The sequence below is a fragment of the Malaclemys terrapin genome, chromosome 6 (genome assembly GCF_027887155.1).
Source record: "Malaclemys terrapin pileata isolate rMalTer1 chromosome 6, rMalTer1.hap1, whole genome shotgun sequence".
Classification (NCBI taxonomy): Eukaryota; Metazoa; Chordata; order Testudines; family Emydidae; genus Malaclemys; species Malaclemys terrapin.
In genome coordinates this window covers 132,377,802-132,398,728 of record NC_071510.1, presented here as the reverse complement: position 1 = coordinate 132,398,728, position 20,927 = coordinate 132,377,802, and the positions used below count along the sequence as shown (strand labels likewise).

The window sequence follows — 20,927 nt, the reverse complement described above, 5'->3', positions numbered from 1 at the left end:
AAACCTTAAGAAAATCAACAAGCCAACAGAAATGCAGTAGTGGAGCGTGGGCAGGGCCTGGGAAAAGTGAAACAACATTCAGCTCCACGGAACAGCCAGAGCCGCATCACTCAACCAGACAGTGCGTGGTTAGACAGCCAGGCTCAGACAAGCCGTGTGCACAGAAGGGCGAGCTGTTACGAGAGAGGATGTTACAAAGGAAATCCAGCCTAAGCCTGGCAATGCTGCTGCCCAGATCCTCAGTGCCCAGCACTGTACACTTAGGAACCTGGGCAGCATCAGAGACGTTGACCACAGCCGCAGCGCCCTACACAGAGGGCAGGGTCTGCCTAGTTGGATGCTGCAAGGTGGGGAGCAGCCCAGAGAGTTAGGGGAGCTGGCTGATATCCCCACAATGGGACCTGTCAACTAGGAACGGGGCAATATGGAGCAGGCAGCACCGCAAAACCTGTGACACCTGCTGACATTTCGGAGAGGCTGAGAATAAACGCCCAGTTCCTGGACTCCTCTCTCTCCTTCTCTTCAGCAGGGCCCCTGGGAGTAGCCTGCATGGGGACTGCAAAGGGGAGGAAGGCGCCAGTTCTGCAGAGGGCCATATGGGGGCATGGAGAGCTCCGTGTGCTTTCACTGGAGCCTGATCACAGCACAGCTAAGAAGCCGGGCTGCATTCCTTACTCTGCCAGCTTGGCCATCCTCCAGGTCACCCAGACTGAAAAGTGGCCATTCTTCAACAACAAAACTTCAAAAACAGACTCCAACGAGAAACTGCAGAACTGGAATTAATTTGCAAACTGGACACCATCGAATTAGGCCTGAATAAAGACTGGGAGTGGATGGGTCACTACAAAAAGTAATTTTCCCTCTGCTGATAATCACACCTTCTTGTCAACTGTTGGAAATGGGCCACCTTGATTGCATTGGCCTTGTTAGCACTACAAAAGTAAGTTTCCCTTCCTTGGTATTCACCCCTTCTTGTCAACTGTTGAGAATAGGCCACTCCCACCTTAATTGAATTGGCTCGTTAGCACTGACCCCCCCACTTGGTAAGGCAACTCCCATCTTTTCATGTGATATATTTTTATACCTGCTTACTGTATTTTCCACTCCATGCAGCTGATGAAGTGGGTTTTAGCCCACGAAAGCTTATGCCCAAATAAATGCGTTTGTCTCTAAGATGCCACAAGGACTCCTCGTTGTTTTTGCTGACACAGACGAACACGGCTGCTCCTCTGAAACCATTCCTCAGGCAGAAGCTCACTAGGAGAGAAGCTGGCCACAGTTGTTGTTTGGGTTGTGCTTTCCTCAGTGTGAGGTCGAACTAGAAAACAGCAGGGCTTAGTAAACCTGCCACGGAAACCAAGGCAGTGGCCACCTGAATCTCAGACTGGACGGCAGCCGAGTCTAGGTCCCTACACCAGCACCCGCTCCTCCGGGCACAGCACCGACTGCTCAGTCTGGGCCCAAAGCAGACGGAAAGCTTCTTGGGTTGCCACAGGAACGTTAACCCTGCTCAGCATGGCCATAGGTGAACAGTGATCTCTGTTTTTGGGACCCCAAGATGTTGCTCCCCAAAATCAAAGGCCACTTTTGGAAATGGCCCAAACCATTATGGTCTCTACTGGAAATACTTGCAAGGGTGGAGTGGAGGGGTGCAGACGCTGCAGACACAATTGCAACAGTGACAAGACAAACAGGCGCCTCACCCATTGCCTCCATTCCACCCGAAAGCACAGGCCTCCCCCGCTTGAGCAAAGAGAGAATCTCCATGGGGTGAACAGTTCATATTTTACCAGCCCAGGGCAGCAGTGCACCCCGGCCAGTGTGTTATCTGCTATTGTGGTCCACCAGCCAATGTGGCCTGTTAGTAACCATATCACAACGACTCTCGAGGAGATAAGGACAAGGCTAAAGAGCTGGAAGTTGTGGGTTATCTTTTGCCCAAGAGGTGTGGCTCCGAAAGCAAACCAGCTGTGCCACTCCCAGCAATGACCTTTTCCCAGGCTGAACGGATGCTCCTGAACTGGCATTGCACATTGTCTTACAGAGTAAGGAACATCCTCCTCATTTCTTCAAATTCCTCTCTTGGGAGTTCCAGACTTGCCACTGCCCATAGACAGCAGCTACCACCAATTCACACAGCAAATTACAACATTTGCTTTAACAACTCCACTTTCCCTGGCACAACAAGGAACAGGGGCCACTGAAAGCTCTCCGATGAGTGCTATAAATAACTCAACTGAATCCCTGTTACGGGGGGGAAATGATCCACTCTCCTCTTGGGTGTCTCCAGCTGCTGCATGCCATATTCAGGCCATTTCCCACTCCTGGCACCCCATAGATGGTCAACCACGCTTGACAGATCTTGAGTGGCTCACTCCTCCAGCCTGGTCACACAATCAAAACGAACTCCTTCCACAGTAGCAAAGAGTCCAACAGAACTGTCTGTCTGCCCTTCAGCCCTGGCTCTGGGCCCTGTAAATTCAGCCCTTTGCTTGGGCTCCCCAACGAGTCTTGTCCCTTTCTCAGGGTTTACACCGTTTTGGAACCCGGGAGTGCCTACTATGCTGGGTTCCACCCCAGGGACCCTATCCACGGCCGCCACGTACTGTCACTGCAATTAGTGGCTGCTAGTTCCCTGGGCCTCTTCCCAGATCCCAGTTGCCAACTTTCACCCGGTAAATAAGCCCCCCGACTTTCACCATACGCCAAAAATCAAGCTAATCCCATTTCAAAACAAGGCCAATCCCTAAGAACCCCCACACTCTGTGTGACTAGATCCCCCGGGTGTGCAGTCTGGGACTGGGGTGGGCCCGCTGTGCACCCCTGACTCTCTCCCCTGCTTGCCCCTGGCCCCGGCTTGCCCCCCTGGCCTGGAGCCAATCGAAAAAAAAAAAAAGAAGCAACAAGCTACAAGCCAAACAAGCCACAAATTAGCCAACAAGCAACTCACAAGCCAATTAAACCAAAAACAAGCCCAATTTCCGTGTTTTTTTCCCACAGGTTTGGCATGTCTGTCCCAGATGGACCCTTTGTCTTCACCCCTTAGCTCAAGGTTGAAGTTCTCAGGGTCTCTCTCCCCCAGCTTAAGCAAATGCAGTGAAATCCCATGGCTGGAGAGGAGAGCCGCACCATGCCGTGCCACATGCTGCCCATCGGATCCCAGCCAGAAATGACCTCCTAATTCTAAAGCCACGCAAATCCTTTTATCTGAGCCTGCTGGCCTCTGATTGGCTGCTTCCATCAGGCCTCTCTACGCCTCCTTTCCTGGGCAGGTTGTAGGAGGACTGCAGGGCCTCCAGCAGGGGGCCACAAAGGGACCATCCCATTCCCCCAACTATGCCTAGAACCCACCACTTGGAATAACTGGCTACAGGTCTGAACCCTGCTTATCATGCAGATGTTAATCCTGGAAACCTGTGGGAGGGCTAAAGCCTCATCCGATGGGAGGTCATCTCTAAGCGACTCATAACCAACTTTCTGCTCATAGGAACAGCAGCCACAATCATAGAATATCAGGGTTGGAAGGGACCTCAGGAGGTATCTAGTCCAACCCCCTGCTCAAAGCAGGACCAACCCCAACTAAATCATCCCATCCAGGGCTTTGTCAAGCCAGGCCTTAAAAACCTCTAAGGAAGGAGATTCCACCACCTCCCTAGGTAACCCATTCCAGTGCTTCACCACCCTCCTAGTGAAATAGTGTTTCCTAATATCCAACCTAAACCTCCCCCACTGCAACTTGAGACCATTACTCCTTGTTCTGTCATCTGGTATCACTGAGACCAGCCGAGCTCCATCCTCTTTGGAACCCCCCTTCAGGTAGTTGAAAGCAGCTATCAAAACCTCCTCATTCTTCTCTTCTGCAGACTAAACAATCCCAGTTCCCTCAGCCTCTCCTCATAACTCATGCGCTTCAGCCCCCTAATCATTTTTGTTGCCCTCCGCTGGACTCTTTCCAATTTTTCCACATCCTTCTTATAGTGTGGGGACCAGAACTGGACACAGTACTCCAGGTGACTGGAGTCACTGGAAAGAAAGAATGAAAGTCGGTGCTGGTGTCTGTGCTTCAGGTTACCACGTCGCTGCTGCTGAAAACAATGACAAACACTCCTCCCTGGCATTTCAGTCACTGGAAACTAACCACGTGTAACTGTGGCCCAGTGCCCAGGCCCTGGTCTAACCACAGCAACCGAGTCTCTGGGAAAGTGGCTGCTTTTTCAGGAGGAGAGATCTAGGAGCTAGGCCACAGAACAACATCTGGAGTGAACAACATTAAACTCATGCCAAAAAGCAGCTATAAATATAATTGTCCATCCAGTCTTCTGAATGTAGGGCAGTTGCATGGAAAAGTCTTATGAAAGGTTACATTCGAGGCCTGGCTGAGGACCGTGGAAATTTGTCTGAGTTATAAATGAAAGCGCAGATAGCAGTGCCTTAAACAGGCCAATGGGCGGAATTTGTGGATATTAGTTTCTGTGGCTGCTGGGGGGTAGGGAGTGGAGAACTGAGTGGTTTTGCCGAGTTTTACACAAACTAAGGCCTGACACCGGATGCATAAAGAGAGAGACATCTAGGCCCCACCGAGCCTGACAGCAGAACAGAGACAACACAGTCTCTGCAAGAAATCCGTGCTCCACCTGTCCAACAAACCAGCCTCCGGAACCCTGGCTGCAGCATCCCATGCCAGGGGGCTGGATTGTCTCCTGCGATCGGCGTGTAGGGGGAAACTCAATGCCACAGCCTCCCATCCCCAGCATTGCAGGAATACCCCATTGGTGGTTGGGGCAGGGTGGAGACTGGTGCCTCTACACAGCATCCTTCCAGTGGCAGTAACCTTTGTGGGGGCCCATCCCCCATACTGAGCTGGGAATGAATGGCCTCCCGAGGACAGACAGTTGCAACACAACTCCTTCTGGAGCCACACTGCCAAGGAGCACTGGACATATGCCATCCACAGGGTCACTGCAGCCCTGGTCCCTAAGGACAGGAGGGTAGAAAAGGGCCCAGCACACCTTTGGAGAGGTGTAGGAACAATAATAAACTAAGCACCAAGTGTTATTAATTCATTATTACAGTATTTGCTCACTACCCCTGAGATATGGAAGGTGTTTGGCAGGGGCGGCTCTAGCTTTTTTGCCACCCCAAGCACAGCAGGCAGGCTGCCTTCGGCGGCTTGCCTGCGGGAGGTCCCCAGTCCCGCGGATTCGGCGTACCCGCCGCCGAATTCCCACTGAATCTGCGGGACCGGGGACCTCCCACAGGCAAGCCGCCGAAGGCTGGCTGACTGCCGCCCTCGCAGGGACCAGCAGGGCGCCCCCCACAGCTTGCCACCCCAGGCACACGCTTGGAGTGCTGGTGCCTGGAGCCACCCCTGGTGTTTGGATTAGATGAGAATAGTGTGATGAAACCCCAAAAGAAACACTGACACCTGGCCCCCTCGACCCACCTCACCCCTCTGCAGACAGTCCCATGCTGGTTCTGTTCACACAGAGAGATGCAGCGCTGCATCCGACTAATTCAGCCCCCAGAGGCACTACCGTGTTACCATGGGTAGGAAAATCACAACCCTTCATTCAGGTTGTTGATGGGATATTATTGCCTTAGGGAGATGAGCCTTGGTCAGTTGCTAATTGTTAGCATCATCCCTGAAACAAGGAGACAATTCAGGACAGCAGCCAGAGGGCAGCTCCAGAGGAGAAGATTAATCATTGAATAGCCACATTCTTAGGGGATGAGAGAGACCTGAGTTATCACCTGTGGAGAGGTTATTACAACAAACCAATGGGCAAAATTCCCACTTGGTGCAACAGGAGTGACCCCAGGTTACACCCTCGGATGAATCTCCCCATTCTGTACCAGCCACGAGTGCCAAAGAAACCAGGTCACATGTTTGCCGGGTTGGCAGGTGTCTCAGCCAATGATAGCATCTCAGGGCCCGCTGGGGAGAAACTAAGGGCAGCGTTGATGGCAGCGGTACAATTGGGATGTATTATCTGTACTACGGCAGCACCTGTAGAGATCACTGCACGAGCCCAGGTTAGACAGTCCCCTGCCCCAAGGAGCTCACAGGCCAAGTATAGAGCAGATAAGTGTGGCAGGAAGGGTTGTTTGTACCCAGGTTACAGCCAGGAAGCTGAGGTACAAAGTGGTTACATGACCTCACACAAGCAGTCTGTGGCAAAGCCAGGACTGAACCCAGATTTCCTTACCCACAAGTCCACCCTTCGCTCTGTGATGGAGCGGTCGTCTATTGCTCCAACACCTGCTGGGTGCTTTACACAGCCGAGAGATTGCCAGCGCTTGCCCTGAAAGGCTGACAGGGCAAGGGTGCCGTGATGCAATGAGTGGGAGTAAGGCAGTTGGGAGGGGACTGGGAACGAAAAAGGTCACAGCAATAAAATCATGGGCTGTTCGGAGCAGGCACGTGCACTGCTGCCTGGCAAACACTGCAGGATTTTCTATGATTAATGACGACTCCCTTTTTGTGGGCATGATGGAAGAAAGGAGACTTAAGGACAGTGAGCGGGAGGGAGGGGATTCTTGGGTGTGCCTTATTAAAATTCCATAACAGGTAGATTTGCTAGCCTCTGCTGGAGAGTGCACTCTCTGAATGCCACAGAAGGCCAAATCACACTTGGAGTTGCAGCTAGCAAGAGATGTTAAGAGTAACAAGAAGGGTTTCTTCAGGTATGTTAGCAACAAGAAAAAAGTAAAGGAAAGTGTGGGCCCCTTACTGAATGAGGGCGGCAACCTAGTGACATAGGATGTGGAAAAAGCTAATGTACTCAATGCTTTTTTTGCCTCTGTCTTCACGAACAAGATCAGCTCCCAGACTGCTGCACTGGGCAGCACAGCATGGGGAGGAGGTGACCAGCCCTCCGTGGAGAAAGAAGTGGTTCAAGACCTATCTAGAAAAGCTGGACGAGCACAAGTCCAGGGGGCTGGATGCGCTGCATCCGAGGGTGCTAAAGGAGTTGGTGGATGTGATTGCAGAGCCATTGGCCATTATCTTTGAAAACTCATGGCGATCTGGGGAGGTCCCGGATGACTGGAAAAAGTCTAATGTAGTGCCCATCTTTAAAAAAGGGAAGGAGGAGGATCCAGGGAACTACAGGCCAGTCAGCCTCACCTCAGTCCCTGGAAATATCATGGAGCAGGTCCTCAAGGAATCAATTCTGAAGCACTTAGAGGAGAGGAAAGTGATCAGGAACAGTCAGCATGGATTCACCAAGGGCAAGTCATGCCTGACTAACCTAATTGTCTTCTATGATGAAATAACTGGCTCAGTGGATGAGGGGAAAGCAGTGGACGTGTTATTCCTTGACTTTAGCAAAACTTTTGATACGGTCTCCCACAGTATTCTTGCCAGCAAGTTAAAGAAGTATGGGCTGGATGAATGGACTATAAGGTGGATAGAAAGCTGGCTAGATTGTCAGGCTCAACGAGTAGTGATCAATGGCTCCATGTCTAGTTGGCAGCCGGTTTCAAGCGAAGTGCCCCAAGGGTCGGTCCTGGGGCTGGTTTTGTTCAATATCTTCATTAATGATCTGGAGGATGGCGTGGACTGCACTCTCAGCAAGTTTGCAGATGACACTAAATTGAGAGGAGTGGTAGATACTCTGGAGGGTAGGGATAGGATACAGAGGGACCTAGACAAATTAGAGGATTGGGCCAGAAGAAATCTTATGAGGTTCAACAAGGCAAGTGCAGAGTCCTGCACTTAGGACAGAAGAATCCCATGCACTGCTACAGGCTAGGGACCGACTGGCTAAGCAGCAGTTCTGCAGAAAAGGGCCTAGGGGTTACAGTGGACGAGAAGCTGGATATGAGTCGACAGTGTGCCCTTGTTGCTAAGAAGGCCAACGGCATTTTGGGCTGTATAAGTAGGGGCATTGCCAGCAGATCGAGGGACGGGATTATTCAGGCCCCGGGTCTTGATCACATGTTGTATCTTTGGAATGAACCAGCTTGTACCAAGTGTCAGGGATTTAAATTTTAAAAAATCCTAGAGCAAGATCCCTCTGAAATGTCTCGTTTCCTTTCCTACCTCCTAGTTCCTCGGGTCTGATCTGGAGCCCATCCCTACCGTATCTAAGTCCCTCCCATAATTAACAAAAGCAAAAGAGTCCTCAGAGGGACCTAGATTTCTCTCCCCCCTTCAGGAAGTCGATAAAAAGAGAAATATTGTTGCAAAATGTGAGCTGCTTTGGGCACAGTCTGTCTGTTTTGTGCCTGATACAGAATCAAGTCCAGCATCTGCACTAAACAAACATCAGATCATAATGGGAATTTGCAAATGTGGGTAAGACATTGAAGACATTCCAATGCAGGGCACTAATGCAACAGGAAATTCTGCTAATATTAACTGACGTAGTATCCAAGTACACGACGTACAAACGCCATCTCTTTCTATACAGCAGGCTTGTAGGCTCCAAATTCTAAACTCTTGACCTGCAAGGTGACTTGGAATTATTTCCTTCTTGGGATCAGTCAATGTTTAACCTGAAGATAAAGTGCAATATTAGGCCCTGCCCTCTTTAAAAGCAAACATTTATATTATCCTCACCAGCAGGGAGAGATGACTGGAGGAGAAGAAATGACTCCAAATGGGTGCCTTTGCTTTGCACTCTACGTACTTAGAATGTAGCTAGGCTCTCCAGTGAAACAGACACGCAGCTCTGACTTCAACTAATCAAAAAGAAGGCAGCAGCACCCCAGGTTTCAGCCCAGTGTCCTGTGGCCAGGGGGAGGGATAGCTCAGTGGTTTGAGCCTTGGCCTGCTAAACCCAGGGTTGTGAGCTCAATCCTTGAGGAGGCCACTTAGGGATCTGGGGCTAAAACCAGTACTTGATCCTGCTAGTGAAGACAGGGGGCTGGACTCGATGACCTTTCAAGGTCCCTTCCAGTTCTAGGAGATAGGATATCTCCATTAATCTTCATCTAAATGCTTTAGAAGCCAGGGCTTTAATATAATTTGGTGCCAGACTCACTGATTGTCACCAGATATTTCCAGGCAGGAGGGATGAGAGCCCCTCTCACTGCGGGACAGGATGTGGGTTACCAACCCCATTTAGTTCTTTTCCAGGTCCCTGACACCAGAGCTCCCAGAGCGGGGGGAGCCTGGCACTTTCTCCTCTCAGAGGCAGGGAGGTCAGTAGACCGCTCACTGTGCTGTGGACCAGTCAGTGGGCCACGTGCCTGGCTGCCAATAACCCAGAGAAAACTCTCACCCTCAGGGCTTTATGATGAGGGACAAAGGCTGAGTTAACATCGCTCTTCCCCAGCAACGGGGCCAGCTCTCTCCCTGCCCTGGTCCCTCCTTTCCTTTCTCTCGCGCCTCCTGGGCCCTCCCCTGCTCTGAGAACCAGCAGGAGCCTCAAACACCCTGCCTACCTCTTCAGAGTTGGCTCTATGCTCAGACGTGGGGCTGGCACCTGGGGGCTTGGGGCTAGAGACTTTCCCCTCCCACCAGCTGTCTCCATATGTGCCAGTTCATGCCTGCTGGGTCCTGGCTGAGACAGGCAGCTCAGACAGAGGGCTAACCTGGCAAGGAGGTTGTTCCTGCCTCACCGTCTCCCAAGGCAGTGTCTGCTAGTGACCCCAACGCGACCTGTAAGACATTGGCCACACACAAGGTGACTAACCCCGTAGGACCGATCAGGGTCAAAGAGTCAGCTACGAACTCTTACCCTGTAACACAACTTGTGCTTAGCGCATAGGGGGAGTATTACACTTATTTCCCTGGCATTGATTAATCAAGGCCAAACTCTGTTCTCATTTACATCAACAACTCTGGAATAACTCTCTGGGTATCAGTACAGTCAGTCCAGATTTACTCTGGTGTAACTGAGATCATGACTTCACCATTGTTTTCTTCCATTCTCTGAGAGAGTTCTGGATCCCCACCCCTCCGAAGTATGGTTGGCCGCAGATCAGAAACGCTCTCCATTTGCCTTCTGTTGTAGCACTGCTAATTGGTTTCTACCTAAGCATTGCATCTCTCTGCTCCACCTCTATCAGCTTTGTCAAGTGCCAGCCAGCCAGCAATATACTCCCCCCAAAGCTTTTTGTGCAACTGTTTGAAACAGTATCAAATGTAAAAACCGTGTGTTACAAAGGTTAGTTTTAAACCACGTACACATACGCCCCTCCTCTTGTTTGTATAAATAACCCCGAAGTACAAATTCTCATTCAGAGCGTCTGCTTCGGTCTCACATCTAGTTACTATTTAGCAGGACTGCAGTGACATGTAAAAGAAAACTCCACTCAGTTTGCTTAGGCCACAGCTCATAAGGCAAGGTATGCGTCTCGCAAGGAAGAAACCGTTAAATGGTTTTGACCCTCATGGGTTGACTTTGACCCTAATGGGATGAATCCAATTACACCAGTGTAACCCCTGAAGCAGTCCCCTTGCTGAGAACAGACACTGTTTATGACAAGAGTCCAAGTGAGAGAGACTTTGAAAAAGTCTCCTTCCTCCTTTGACATCCTGGTTCACTAATTCTACAGCTGTCTGACGAAATCCTACGGCCCAATGGCATCGGGGGAGGTTTGCCGGCTTCAGAGCTGCAGGGTTTGTATGTTAGGGCTACATTCCATTCTCTTTTACACTTGCGTACTCTGAGGTAACTCTTCACTGTCCCACGATGGCTTTGAGGCCAATACTTTAGCAAAATTCGAAGAGGGACTGGACAGTTCTATGGCTACCAACAATATAAAAGCTCCTGCACTCTTTGGAAGGGATATCAAACATCATACTTCATGGTTAAAAGCCAGTCTCTAACTCTGAGGGATTAGGATGAAAGCTTCATGGGGGGCAGATTATCCCATACATGCCTATTATGGAGTTACTTGCACCTTCCTCTCAACCAACTGGTGTTGGCCCTGCTTCGAGACAGCACCCTGGATTGGAGGGACCCCCAAGCCTGTTCTAATCCGGTATCCCTATATCCTATGTTCATTGACTTCAGCGGCGTTACACTGGTGATAGCAAAGGGGGAATCAGACCCATACTGCTTAAAAAGTAAATGCTCTGTTTAAATATTAGTTTTTCTACTTATGAAGCTATTATTCAAGCAGGATGAAAACCAGTCTCCAAGCTCTGACCAGGGGCTTTTTTATTGTCAATTTCCAGCAACATGTTCCAGCAACAAGAGGCTCAAAAACCTCATTGGTGAGTCACAAAGAATTCATTCCTGACCAGAAGGTCCCTTACCTTCTGACCGTCTAATGAGCGGGGGTAAAAGTAAACATGTTTTGGGGTAAAAGTAAACATGCTTCATTCTCTTGAAAGTTTTAGTTTCACTCTTTATTTCCCATAAATTTGGTGAGAATTGCTGGGCTGAACCAAGCATGAATAAAAACAGGAAGCTGTAAAGAAACAAATCCCATTCATTCTAAAGAGTTACACATTAACTTTCAGGAAGCTGTTAAACCTCTTCTGAACTGTAAGGCCTAAATTTGGGAATAATATTTGCATCTACACCAAAGAGAAAAAAAGGAGCACTCAAGGAAGACAAGGCTGTGGCGGAGAAGCTAACAGAATTCTTTGCATCGGTCTTCGCTGCAGAGGATGTGAGGGAGATTCCCACACTTGAACTATTCTTTTTAGGTGACAGATCTGAGGCTCTGTCCCAGGTTGAGGTGTCATTAGAGGAGATTTTGGAACAAATTGATGAACTAAACAGTAATAAGTCACCAGGCCCAGATGTATTCACCCAGGAGTTCTGAAGGAACTCTCATGAAATTTCAGAAGGACTAACTGTGGTATACAATATATTCTTTAATCAGCCTCTGTACCAGATGACTGGTGGATAGCTAATGTAACACTGGTTTTTAAAGATGCCTCCAGAGGCAATCCTGGAAACTACAGGCCGGTAAGCCTAACTTCAGTAGTAAAGAACAGAATGATCAGAGTCATAGATGAACACGATTTGTTGGGGAAGAATCAACATAGCTTCTGTAAAGGGAAATCATGCCTCAGCAATCTATTAGAATTCTTTGAGGGGGTCAACAAACATGTGGATATAGTGTACTTGGACTTCGAGAAAACCTTTGACAAGGTCCCTCACCAAAGGCTCTTAAGCAAAGGAAGCTGCCATGGGATAAGAGAGAAGGTCCTCTCATGGATCAGTAACTGGTTAAAAGACAGGAAACAAAGGGTAGGAGTAAATGGTCAGTTTTCACGGTAGAGAGGGGTAAATAACAGGGTACTCCAAGGATCTGTACTGGGACCAGTGCTGTTCAACATATTCATAAATGATCTAGAAAAAGGAGTAAACGGTGAGGTGGTAAAATTTACAAACTATATAAAATTATTCAAGATAGTTATGTTCAGAGCATACAGTGAAGTGTTACAAAGTGATCTCGGTGACGGCAATAAAATGGCAGATGAAATTCAATGTCGATAAGTGAAAAGTAATGCACTTTGGAAAACATAATTCCAACTATACAAACAAAATGATGGGGTCTAAATTATCTGTTACAACTCAAGAAAGATCTTGGAGTCATCATGGGTAGTTCTCTGAAAACATCTGTTCAAGGCGTAGCAGCCGTCAACAAGCCTAACAGAATGTTAGGAATCGTTAGAAAAGGGATAGATAATAAGAGAGAAAATATCATAGTGACACTGTATAAATCCATGGTATGCCCACACCCTGAATACTGCGTGCAGTTCCAGTTGCCGCATCTCAGAAAAGAGAAAAAATACAGAGAAGGACAACAAAAATGATTTGGGGTATGGAACAACTTCCATCTGAAGAAAGATGAAATACCTGGAACTGTTCAGTTTAGAAAAGAGGTGACTAAGGGGGGCATATGACAGAGGCCTATAAAATCATGACTGTTGTGGAGAAACTGAAGAGAGAAGTGTTATTTACCCATTCACATCACACACAAACCAGTAGTCACTCAATTAAATTAATAGGCAGTAGGTTTAAAACAAACATAAGAAAGTTCTTCACACAACGCACAGTGAACCACTGGAATTCGTTGCCAAGGGATGTTGTGAAGGCCAGAAGTATAAATGAGGACAAAGTTCCTGGAGGACAGGTCTATCAATGGCTATTAGCCAAGATGGTCAGGGGACAACCCCGTACTCTGGGTGTCCCTGAACCACACACTGCCTGAAGCTGGGACTGGATGACAGAGGATGAATCACTCGATAAACTGTCCCGTTCTGTTCATTCCCTCTGGGGCACCTGGCATTGGCCACTGTCGGAGGACAGGATACTGGGCTAGATGAATCATTGGTCTGGCCCAGTCTGGCCGTTCTTATGTTCTTATACCGCTTCGGACAGAGAGAAACGAACAGAATCCCTGGAAAGGCAAGGGAAAATGCCTCCCATCTCAACACAATCTCATGACAGAGAGTGAGGTATCCATGTAGGACCTATGGTGTGGGATGGGGAAACATTACGCCTGATGTGAAGCACTCCGTCTAACCGAGACTAAAGGCACCTGAGTGAGAGTAGCACACACCGAGGGCAGGTCTATACTTCAAATGCTGCACGGCACAGCTGCCCCAGTGCCGCTGCAGTGCTTCAGTGAAGACGCTATGATGTCGACTGGAGAGCGTCTCCCATCAGCATAGTGAATCCACCTCCCCACGAGGCAGTAGCTCCGGCGATGTGAGAAGCCCTCCCATTGGCGTAGCACTGTCTATACCAGGGGTTAGGTCAGTACAACGGCGTCACTCAGGGGGGTGGGTTTTTCACACCCCAGAGCGACGCAGTTATAACAGTGTACGTTTATAGTGTAGACCTGGGCCCAGGGATTACAAGATGTGTGAACTTAACACATTCTCATACCTTCCTGTTAGCGACCTTTGCTACTGCTCTCCTCTCTGACCTGCCTCAGTATGTGAGGTGGATTCCCTTAGACTCAATGGGCCCAGCTGGAAGGAGGTGTGCAAAGTGGGGAAGTGACACGTCAATGAATAAGTGACGGTCTAAGGGGGTTGAAGTTGGTGCAGTGAGCATGGCCAAGGGGCTGACACTCACGTGACTTGCTTCTGAACATGGCCAAGGCATTTTGATTTCCCCCTCAGGTTCTTCCTCACACACTTCTTAATTTAAAAAACCTGTTGGTGGTTCCCATCCTCTGCTCCCACTAAAACACTTGTGGGAAAGAAGAAAAGGCCACAGGACACAACAAGGGACCAGACTGTCCAAGCTCCTGCCAGAGGGGGGTTTGTAGCCTCATGGACCTAAAGAGAACAAGGTCTCTTCGCGCTCAGAGCCCAAACGTCAGCAGGCAGAGTCTCTGGATCCCGGGGCCTCTATATAAGGAGCCAACCTCCACTGCAGCATTGCTTAGCTGATGCCAGTCCTCTCTCGGAAGAGCTGCCAATGGCCTCCCTGCTGCACCTGTTCTGAGCCCTATGCCCCAGCCACAGTAGTTGCAGAGGCAGAATGGAAGTTCATGCTGCTCCAAGCAGCATCCGGTTCTGCATGGATTTCCAATGGAAACTCCAGGGGGTCTTGAGAAGATCACGCTGGGCAGACTGGCTGCTCCCTAGCTCCACTCCCTCTGGTCCCAGGCTCGGACTCGGAATCCCCGGGAGTGCAGGGTCCGGAGAGTCTCTGCTGCAGTTAGCGCTCCCCTGTTTTGTAGCTTTCAGTTTGCTGCCACCCCAGTTTGTCGCGCTCTCTGCTCCTCTCCCTGCCTCCTAGCAGGGAGGAGTACCTGGGTCATTGCCATTAATTCCACTGCAGCATCAAAAGGCTGCAATCAAGCCTTCACCTTCATTTGCCGGCGGCATGTTTGGTCAGCTGTTGGAGGGTGCAGTGCCACAGGGCTGTGTGCAAAAGGAGACAAGCCCAAGATTTTCCAAACCCAACCATTTCCCGGGGCATAGTTCAAGCTTCACGGTTCTGTTTAAACATTATCTTGTTCACTGGGACTCAGTTTACAGCACCTCCCTGGAGGAGTTCCCAGCGCCGGGAAAGTAAACAGAATGTGGCTGTAACTAGACACGCTGGCCAACTCCACGCGTGTAATATGTGCTCCCAAGCATTTCCGTAGGAGCCAGAGACTGGGTACTGTGTGTACATTCTGTGGATTGTCACAGACACTGGGATCTGCCTGGCTCTGCCTTACCTTTCAATTTCTTCTTTCCAAACTTTAATCCAGATAGCGGCATCCCAAGAGTCTCTTTCAGTGCAATTCCATGGAATTTCTGGAGAAGAAAAGAGAAGATTATTTACAATGGGGACTCCTGCCACACAAAAAATAAAGGTCTGCAGCCTTCACATGGAAGAGTTCAATTCCTAAACAATATGACCAATGGCTGGTGATTTTTAATTACATAATCATCTCAGGTTTCCCAATCATCCTGTATAAACCCAGGTTACTTGACTGGGACATTTGGAGCCGCTCGGTTCCTGATCCTGCATGGGGAATATGTTTGGGTGACCAAACAGCAAGTGTGAAAAATCGGGACGGGGGTGCGGGGTAATAGGCGCCTATATAAGACAAAGCCCCAAATATCAGGACTGTCCTTATAAAATCAGGACATCTGGTCACCCGAGAATATGTCAGGTGGGAGACAGGGTGCAAAGGGCCTTCCTCCCTCGTGCCACCGAAACTCACAGACATTGCCTTGGGGTGCACAGATATGGCCTGAGGCTAGCACTCACAGTGACAGTTAGGGTTGCCAGTCATCACCACTGACCGGGCCATTAAAAGTCCAGTCGGCGGCACAACAGGGCTAAATCAGGCTCCCTACCTGTCCTGGCTCCGTGCAGCTCCTGGAAGCCGCCGGCATGTCCCTGTGGCCCCTAGGCGCAGTGGTGGCCAGGGAGGCTCCGTGCACTGCCCCCGTCCCGAGCGCTGGCTCCGCAGCTCCCATTGGCCAGGAACTGCAGCCAATGGGAGCTGCGGGGGTGGTGCCTGTGGATGGGGGAAGTGTGCAGAGCCACCTGGCCACATCTCCACCTACAGGCCGCAGGGACATGCCGGCCGCTTCCAGGAGCCACCTGAGGTAAGTGTTGCCGGTGTCCACCCCCACCACACACACTCCAGCCCGAAGCCCCCTCCCACACTCCGACGAGTCTCCGTTCCTGTGTGCTTGACGGATTTTGCCATGATTGATGTCAGGAATTGAGCCTTACCGAGCTAACAGGGCCAGCCTGGGAAGGTTGAGGTACTCCCCAGGTTGTTATTAAAACAAGCTTTCTGGACAACAGCAACGAGGCAACGCCAACAAGCTCTCGTGCTTTAGTGGGAAATGATTCCTCAAAATACAGCCACTGAGAACAAAGCCGCAGACTGTCACTGAAATACGCAGTCCCAACGCAAAGCCGCAGACAACCAGTGTCTTTGCTGCAAGGGTCAGCATATTCGGTCACGGGACGATGTCCATTATTTTCAGTTCTCATGCATTTCTTCATTTTCAGCCCCCACCTATTCCACATGTTTAGGGTTTCTCTTTCATTTTTAATAAGAGCTGTTGTAGACAACAGGAATGAGCCAATACCCTTTGTACCCGAGTACTATTTCAATATCTCTGGGTCTGAGTTCTGCGGCTCATATCCCAGCACAGCACTGATTTCTGCCCAGCCTGATATGGAGAAGCCTTGGCATTCAGTTAGTTCTGATTAAGTACCATTCTCTTTATACGCTTTGCCACTCTGAGGTTGACTCACTCCCTGATCAGATGCCTACCATGAAGTGAAGGCCTTGAGATACAAACCCCCGTCCTTGCAGGCCAGTATCCTGATGCCAGAACTGCTCACGAAGGACACTAACAATGGTGACCTCAGAGACGCTTCTAAATATAGAAAGCTTGCCCCAAATTCTCCACATCCAGCCCTGGCTCACGTTTTCCATACAGCTCTGTGTGGTGTAGAGAAATCTACCCAGTACGGTATTTAATACAAGAAACAATGTTAAATTCATAACACAAACTGTTAAAGGAGAAAATACAAACATCTGGCTGAAACAACCTCCAGAAATGAATTCCATGGGAAAGACCCTGACCCATCTCCCACTTAAGCAACAAGGCCCGCGGTGGGTGGGTGGGGATGTGTGTGTAACTTCAACAGGGAGAATCCAGCTCTCATTTGCGCTTAATTCTACCACCAGTTAGCCATCCAAACCTGTGTGTGCCACAGTGAAGACACCTGAGGGGACAGGAACATCAGATTGTATATATTTTCTCCTTGTACTAAGAGCTAAATAAAATGTATATGGCCCAAATGCCTCCCTGGTGTAGCTTCACTGGAGTTGTGCCGGGAATTAATTTGGTCTCCTCTCCCCGCCTGGAATTAGAGATAAACAGAAACAAAACCCCCAGATCCCTGGAGAAGCTTTGATCTGGATCCAAAACTTTCTGTGCAGATCCTCTCTGCCCAAAATGTTAATGCAAAGTTACTCCTGAGTAGCTGTAACTCATTAAGCCTGGGATGTAAAAAAAACCCCACAGCAGCTACCACTTCATCCATCCTCCCAACTCCGATACAGCATCGGCATCACACACAGAATTAGGATGCTCTATTGCTCACCATACCAAGCTCAGTCACTGATTGACCAGAGTCTGCATCCTGAGGGGTGGTGGGGTTTGTTTAATAGCGGATTAATTCTTCTCCGGTTGCTGCAAAGATGCTTTAGCACTGTATTCTGCACACGGTCTAGCTGGGGTCATTCAGCTCCCCCCAAAAAGAGGAGTTCCACAGTCAAAGACCATTGACGCTGCCTCTGCATGTCTCACTGCGGATATTGCTTCAGCATCCCTGAGAGCAGCTGCCTTGGAGGGGAGAGGGAGTGTCTGTGAACCAGTCCAAGCCTGCGAAAGTCTTAAAGATAAGAGCCAGGATCTAGACCAGGGGTTCTCTCAGCGTGCGGCCACCAACTCTCACTGGTGGCCGCTCGGACAATTTTTCCTAAAATACTTTAATTAACGTTAGGAAAAACAAATAAATAGGCACATAGCCATGTCCAAATCATTGTCATTTATCTCTGTGGGGTTTTCTTTTGTAGACTCAATAATAAAAATAATGTTGAGTCGTCTCAATTCTTTACTGGATCTAAAGAGAACAGAAACAAAAGAAGGTGCTGTGTCTTTTTTGTTGTTGTTTCTTTTGCTTTTTTGGTTGCTTTATTTTTAGACTTGCTAGCTAGTAGGTCTGCTGCTGTGAAAACTGCTATTTATATGTTTGATAATATCACTTGTTGCAGCAGCTGGGAGGCTGTGAAAAGTGATATTAACAAACATGCAAATATCGCTTTTCACAGCAGACTTACTCAGCCCTAGAATCATAGACGATCAAGGTTGGAAGGGACCTCAGGAGGTATCTAGTCCAACCCCCTGCTCAAAGCAGGACCAATTCCCAACTAAATCATCCCAGCCAGGGCCCTGGCGAGCTGGGGGACAAATTAAGCCCTGGATGGAGAGGTGGGTAGGGAGGCAGCGGGGGCCAGGAGCATTGGGGTGGGAAGGTAGCGAACCTGGAGCCAGAACCCAAAGCCCTGCGGTCAGAGCCCGAAGCCCCATAGCTGGAGCCTACCACCCACCACCCCAGGGCAGAAGCTGGAAGCCCAGCGCCCTGGGAAGCTGGCTGCCTGCTCTTCTGGCGTTTGTGGCTCCAGAGGGGACACGGCCCAACCCCTGCTGGCAGCCCCACGGGAAGGGCCACTGCTTTGCCCCTCCCCTCCCCCATCACTGCCCAGTAGGCTGTGGCCACAAGAAAAGCCCCACATTTGAGAAACGCTGATCTAGACTCTTTCAGGAGTGTGACGTTATTAACATAATCTAAGACCATATAGAACATGGTTGCAACCAAAGTCCTGTAGTGGCACCAAATCTTGTATAAAGGGGGTCAAATGAGGTGTCTAAGACAAGGTTATGGTTTGTTGGTTATAATTATGCTGTCTATATGTGTGTATCAGTTTTGTAGTTGAAGTTATGAATATTGGCTCTGTACTGTCTGTATTTCAAACTTATGCTATGCTTCTGGGAAACATCCCAGACAAGTTGGTGTTAGCTCTGCCTAGCCTGCTTGATGGCCCATTAAGGACCATCAGCTGTACAGTTGACCCATTGAGAGAAGGCAGATACGCCTTGTAACTCAGCAAAGTATGCAGGGACTGGCCCATGTGACTCCAGACTCCATTTTGCTTTAATTTTCCACAGTAAGGACAAAGAGGTTTTCTTACACCTGGAAAAGACTATAAAAAGGCTGATGCCTCTCCTCCATCTTGTCTTCAATCCTGCTTCGTACCTCTGGAGGGACTTTGCTACAAACAAAAGCTCTACACAAAGGACTGATGACCCATCCCAGCGGGGGATGTATTCCAGAGACTTGATTTGAACCTGCAGTTTATTCTATCGCTGCTGCAAGCCTGAACCAAGAACTTTGCCATTACTGTATGTAATTGATTCCATTTAACCAATTCTAACTCTCATCTCTTTTTCCTTTTATGAATAAACCTTTAGATTTTAGATTCTAAAGGATTGGCAGCAGCGTGATTTGTGGGTAAGATCTGATTTGTATATTGACCTGGGTCTGGGGCTTGGTCCTTTGGGATTGGAAGAACCTTTTTTCTTTTACTGGGGTATTGGTTTTCATAACCATTTGTCCCCATAACGAGTGGCACTGGTGGTGATACTGGGAAACTGGAGTGTCTAAGGGAATTGCTTGTGTGACTTCTGGTTCGCCAGTGGGGTGAGACCAAAGTCCTCTTAGTCTGGCTCGTTTGGTGCCTTAGAGGTGGAAAAACCCAAGCTCTGGGCTGTAACTGCCCTGTTTTAAGCGATTTGTCCTGAATTAGCACTCTCAGTTGGGTCCCGCCAGAACCGCATCGTTACAAGGAGTAAATGTACTCTGTGTTCTTTGCTGCTTAAGAGGCAAGCTGCTATGTGCTGCATTAGCCAGTGTTGCCTTTTATCTTCAGCCCCAGCTATAGTGAGATACAACAGTCTAATCTAAAGGCATGGCTCACTGGAGCTAGTTCCTTGATCAGGAAGGGCAGAGTCTCCTGCAAACTGGATGTGACTTCTGCTCTCTGCAAGTCAAAAGTGGCAGTGAGTCCAATCAGCTCCGGAGACTTTGCACTACTCTCATGATCAGAGGGCAGATGTCCAGGATGAAGGGTGTGGTCAGTGTCTTGGCCAGCGCCTCACAATGTAAATAGCCATGTGATATTTGAAATACAGAGCACATGCCATTTGTGCACATGAGAACTCTCCACAGCAGTTTAGTCTCTGCATGTGAATGGGCAGGGCCGGCTCCAGGCACCAGCTTGGCAAGCAGGTGCTTGGGGCGGCCACTCCGGAGAGGGGCGGCAGGTCCAACTATTCGGCGGCAATTTGGCGGACGGTCCCTCACTCCCGCTCGGAGCGAAGGACCTTCCGCCGAATTACCGCTGCAGATCGCGATCGCGGCTTTTTTTTTTTGGCTGCTAGGGGCGGCCAAAACCCTGGAGCCGGCCCGGTGAATGGGACATGTAATCGGATAGTTTTATTTGTATCTATCTGATGAAGAATCTATAAACCTTCACAAACTTTAGAACAAAAATATCCTTCCATTAAAATACTAAATAGCTAACCAGTAAATATTTAGAGGGCTGAATCCTAGGCAAAGTGTGTAGCCAATGAGAGCCAGACCAAGTTCAAGGCAGCTGGTGGGATGTGCCAGCCAACTGATCTGAGTGAGGTAATGCTGTACACCAGGAGAAGAGGCCCTGAGCTTGGAACTTCCATCAGTAGCAGCGGGGGGTGGGAAGGTTGTTGAGATTTTGCAAGAAATTTTGGATTGAAATAGAATAGGCAAATTCCCAACTCTTTTTTAATTCTTTCCAAATTAGTTTATCCACCTATTAAGTGGGCACAATACTTGCCTATAGTTGCTGCAACTAAAAAGACAACATTTACCAGCAGGTGTCACACACACCGTGGTCTCCAAGACACTGCACACTTTCCTGTGTTTAGG

At 49.2% G+C, this 20,927-nt stretch overlaps 1 protein-coding gene across 2 annotated transcripts in view; it reads right to left on the bottom strand.

Moving 5' to 3' along the window:
• The window catches only part of LOC128839527 (phospholipid-transporting ATPase ID-like), a 122,597-nt gene that overhangs the window by 85,200 nt on the left and 16,470 nt on the right, over nucleotides 1–20,927 (bottom strand). For both annotated transcript variants that reach the window (XM_054032588.1, XM_054032589.1), the window contains exon 2: nucleotides 15,097–15,175. In XM_054032588.1, coding sequence (XP_053888563.1) covers nucleotides 15,097–15,139 — 43 coding nt within the window. In that variant the 5' untranslated portion in view covers nucleotides 15,140–15,175. The remainder of the gene's footprint in view (nucleotides 1–15,096; nucleotides 15,176–20,927) is intronic.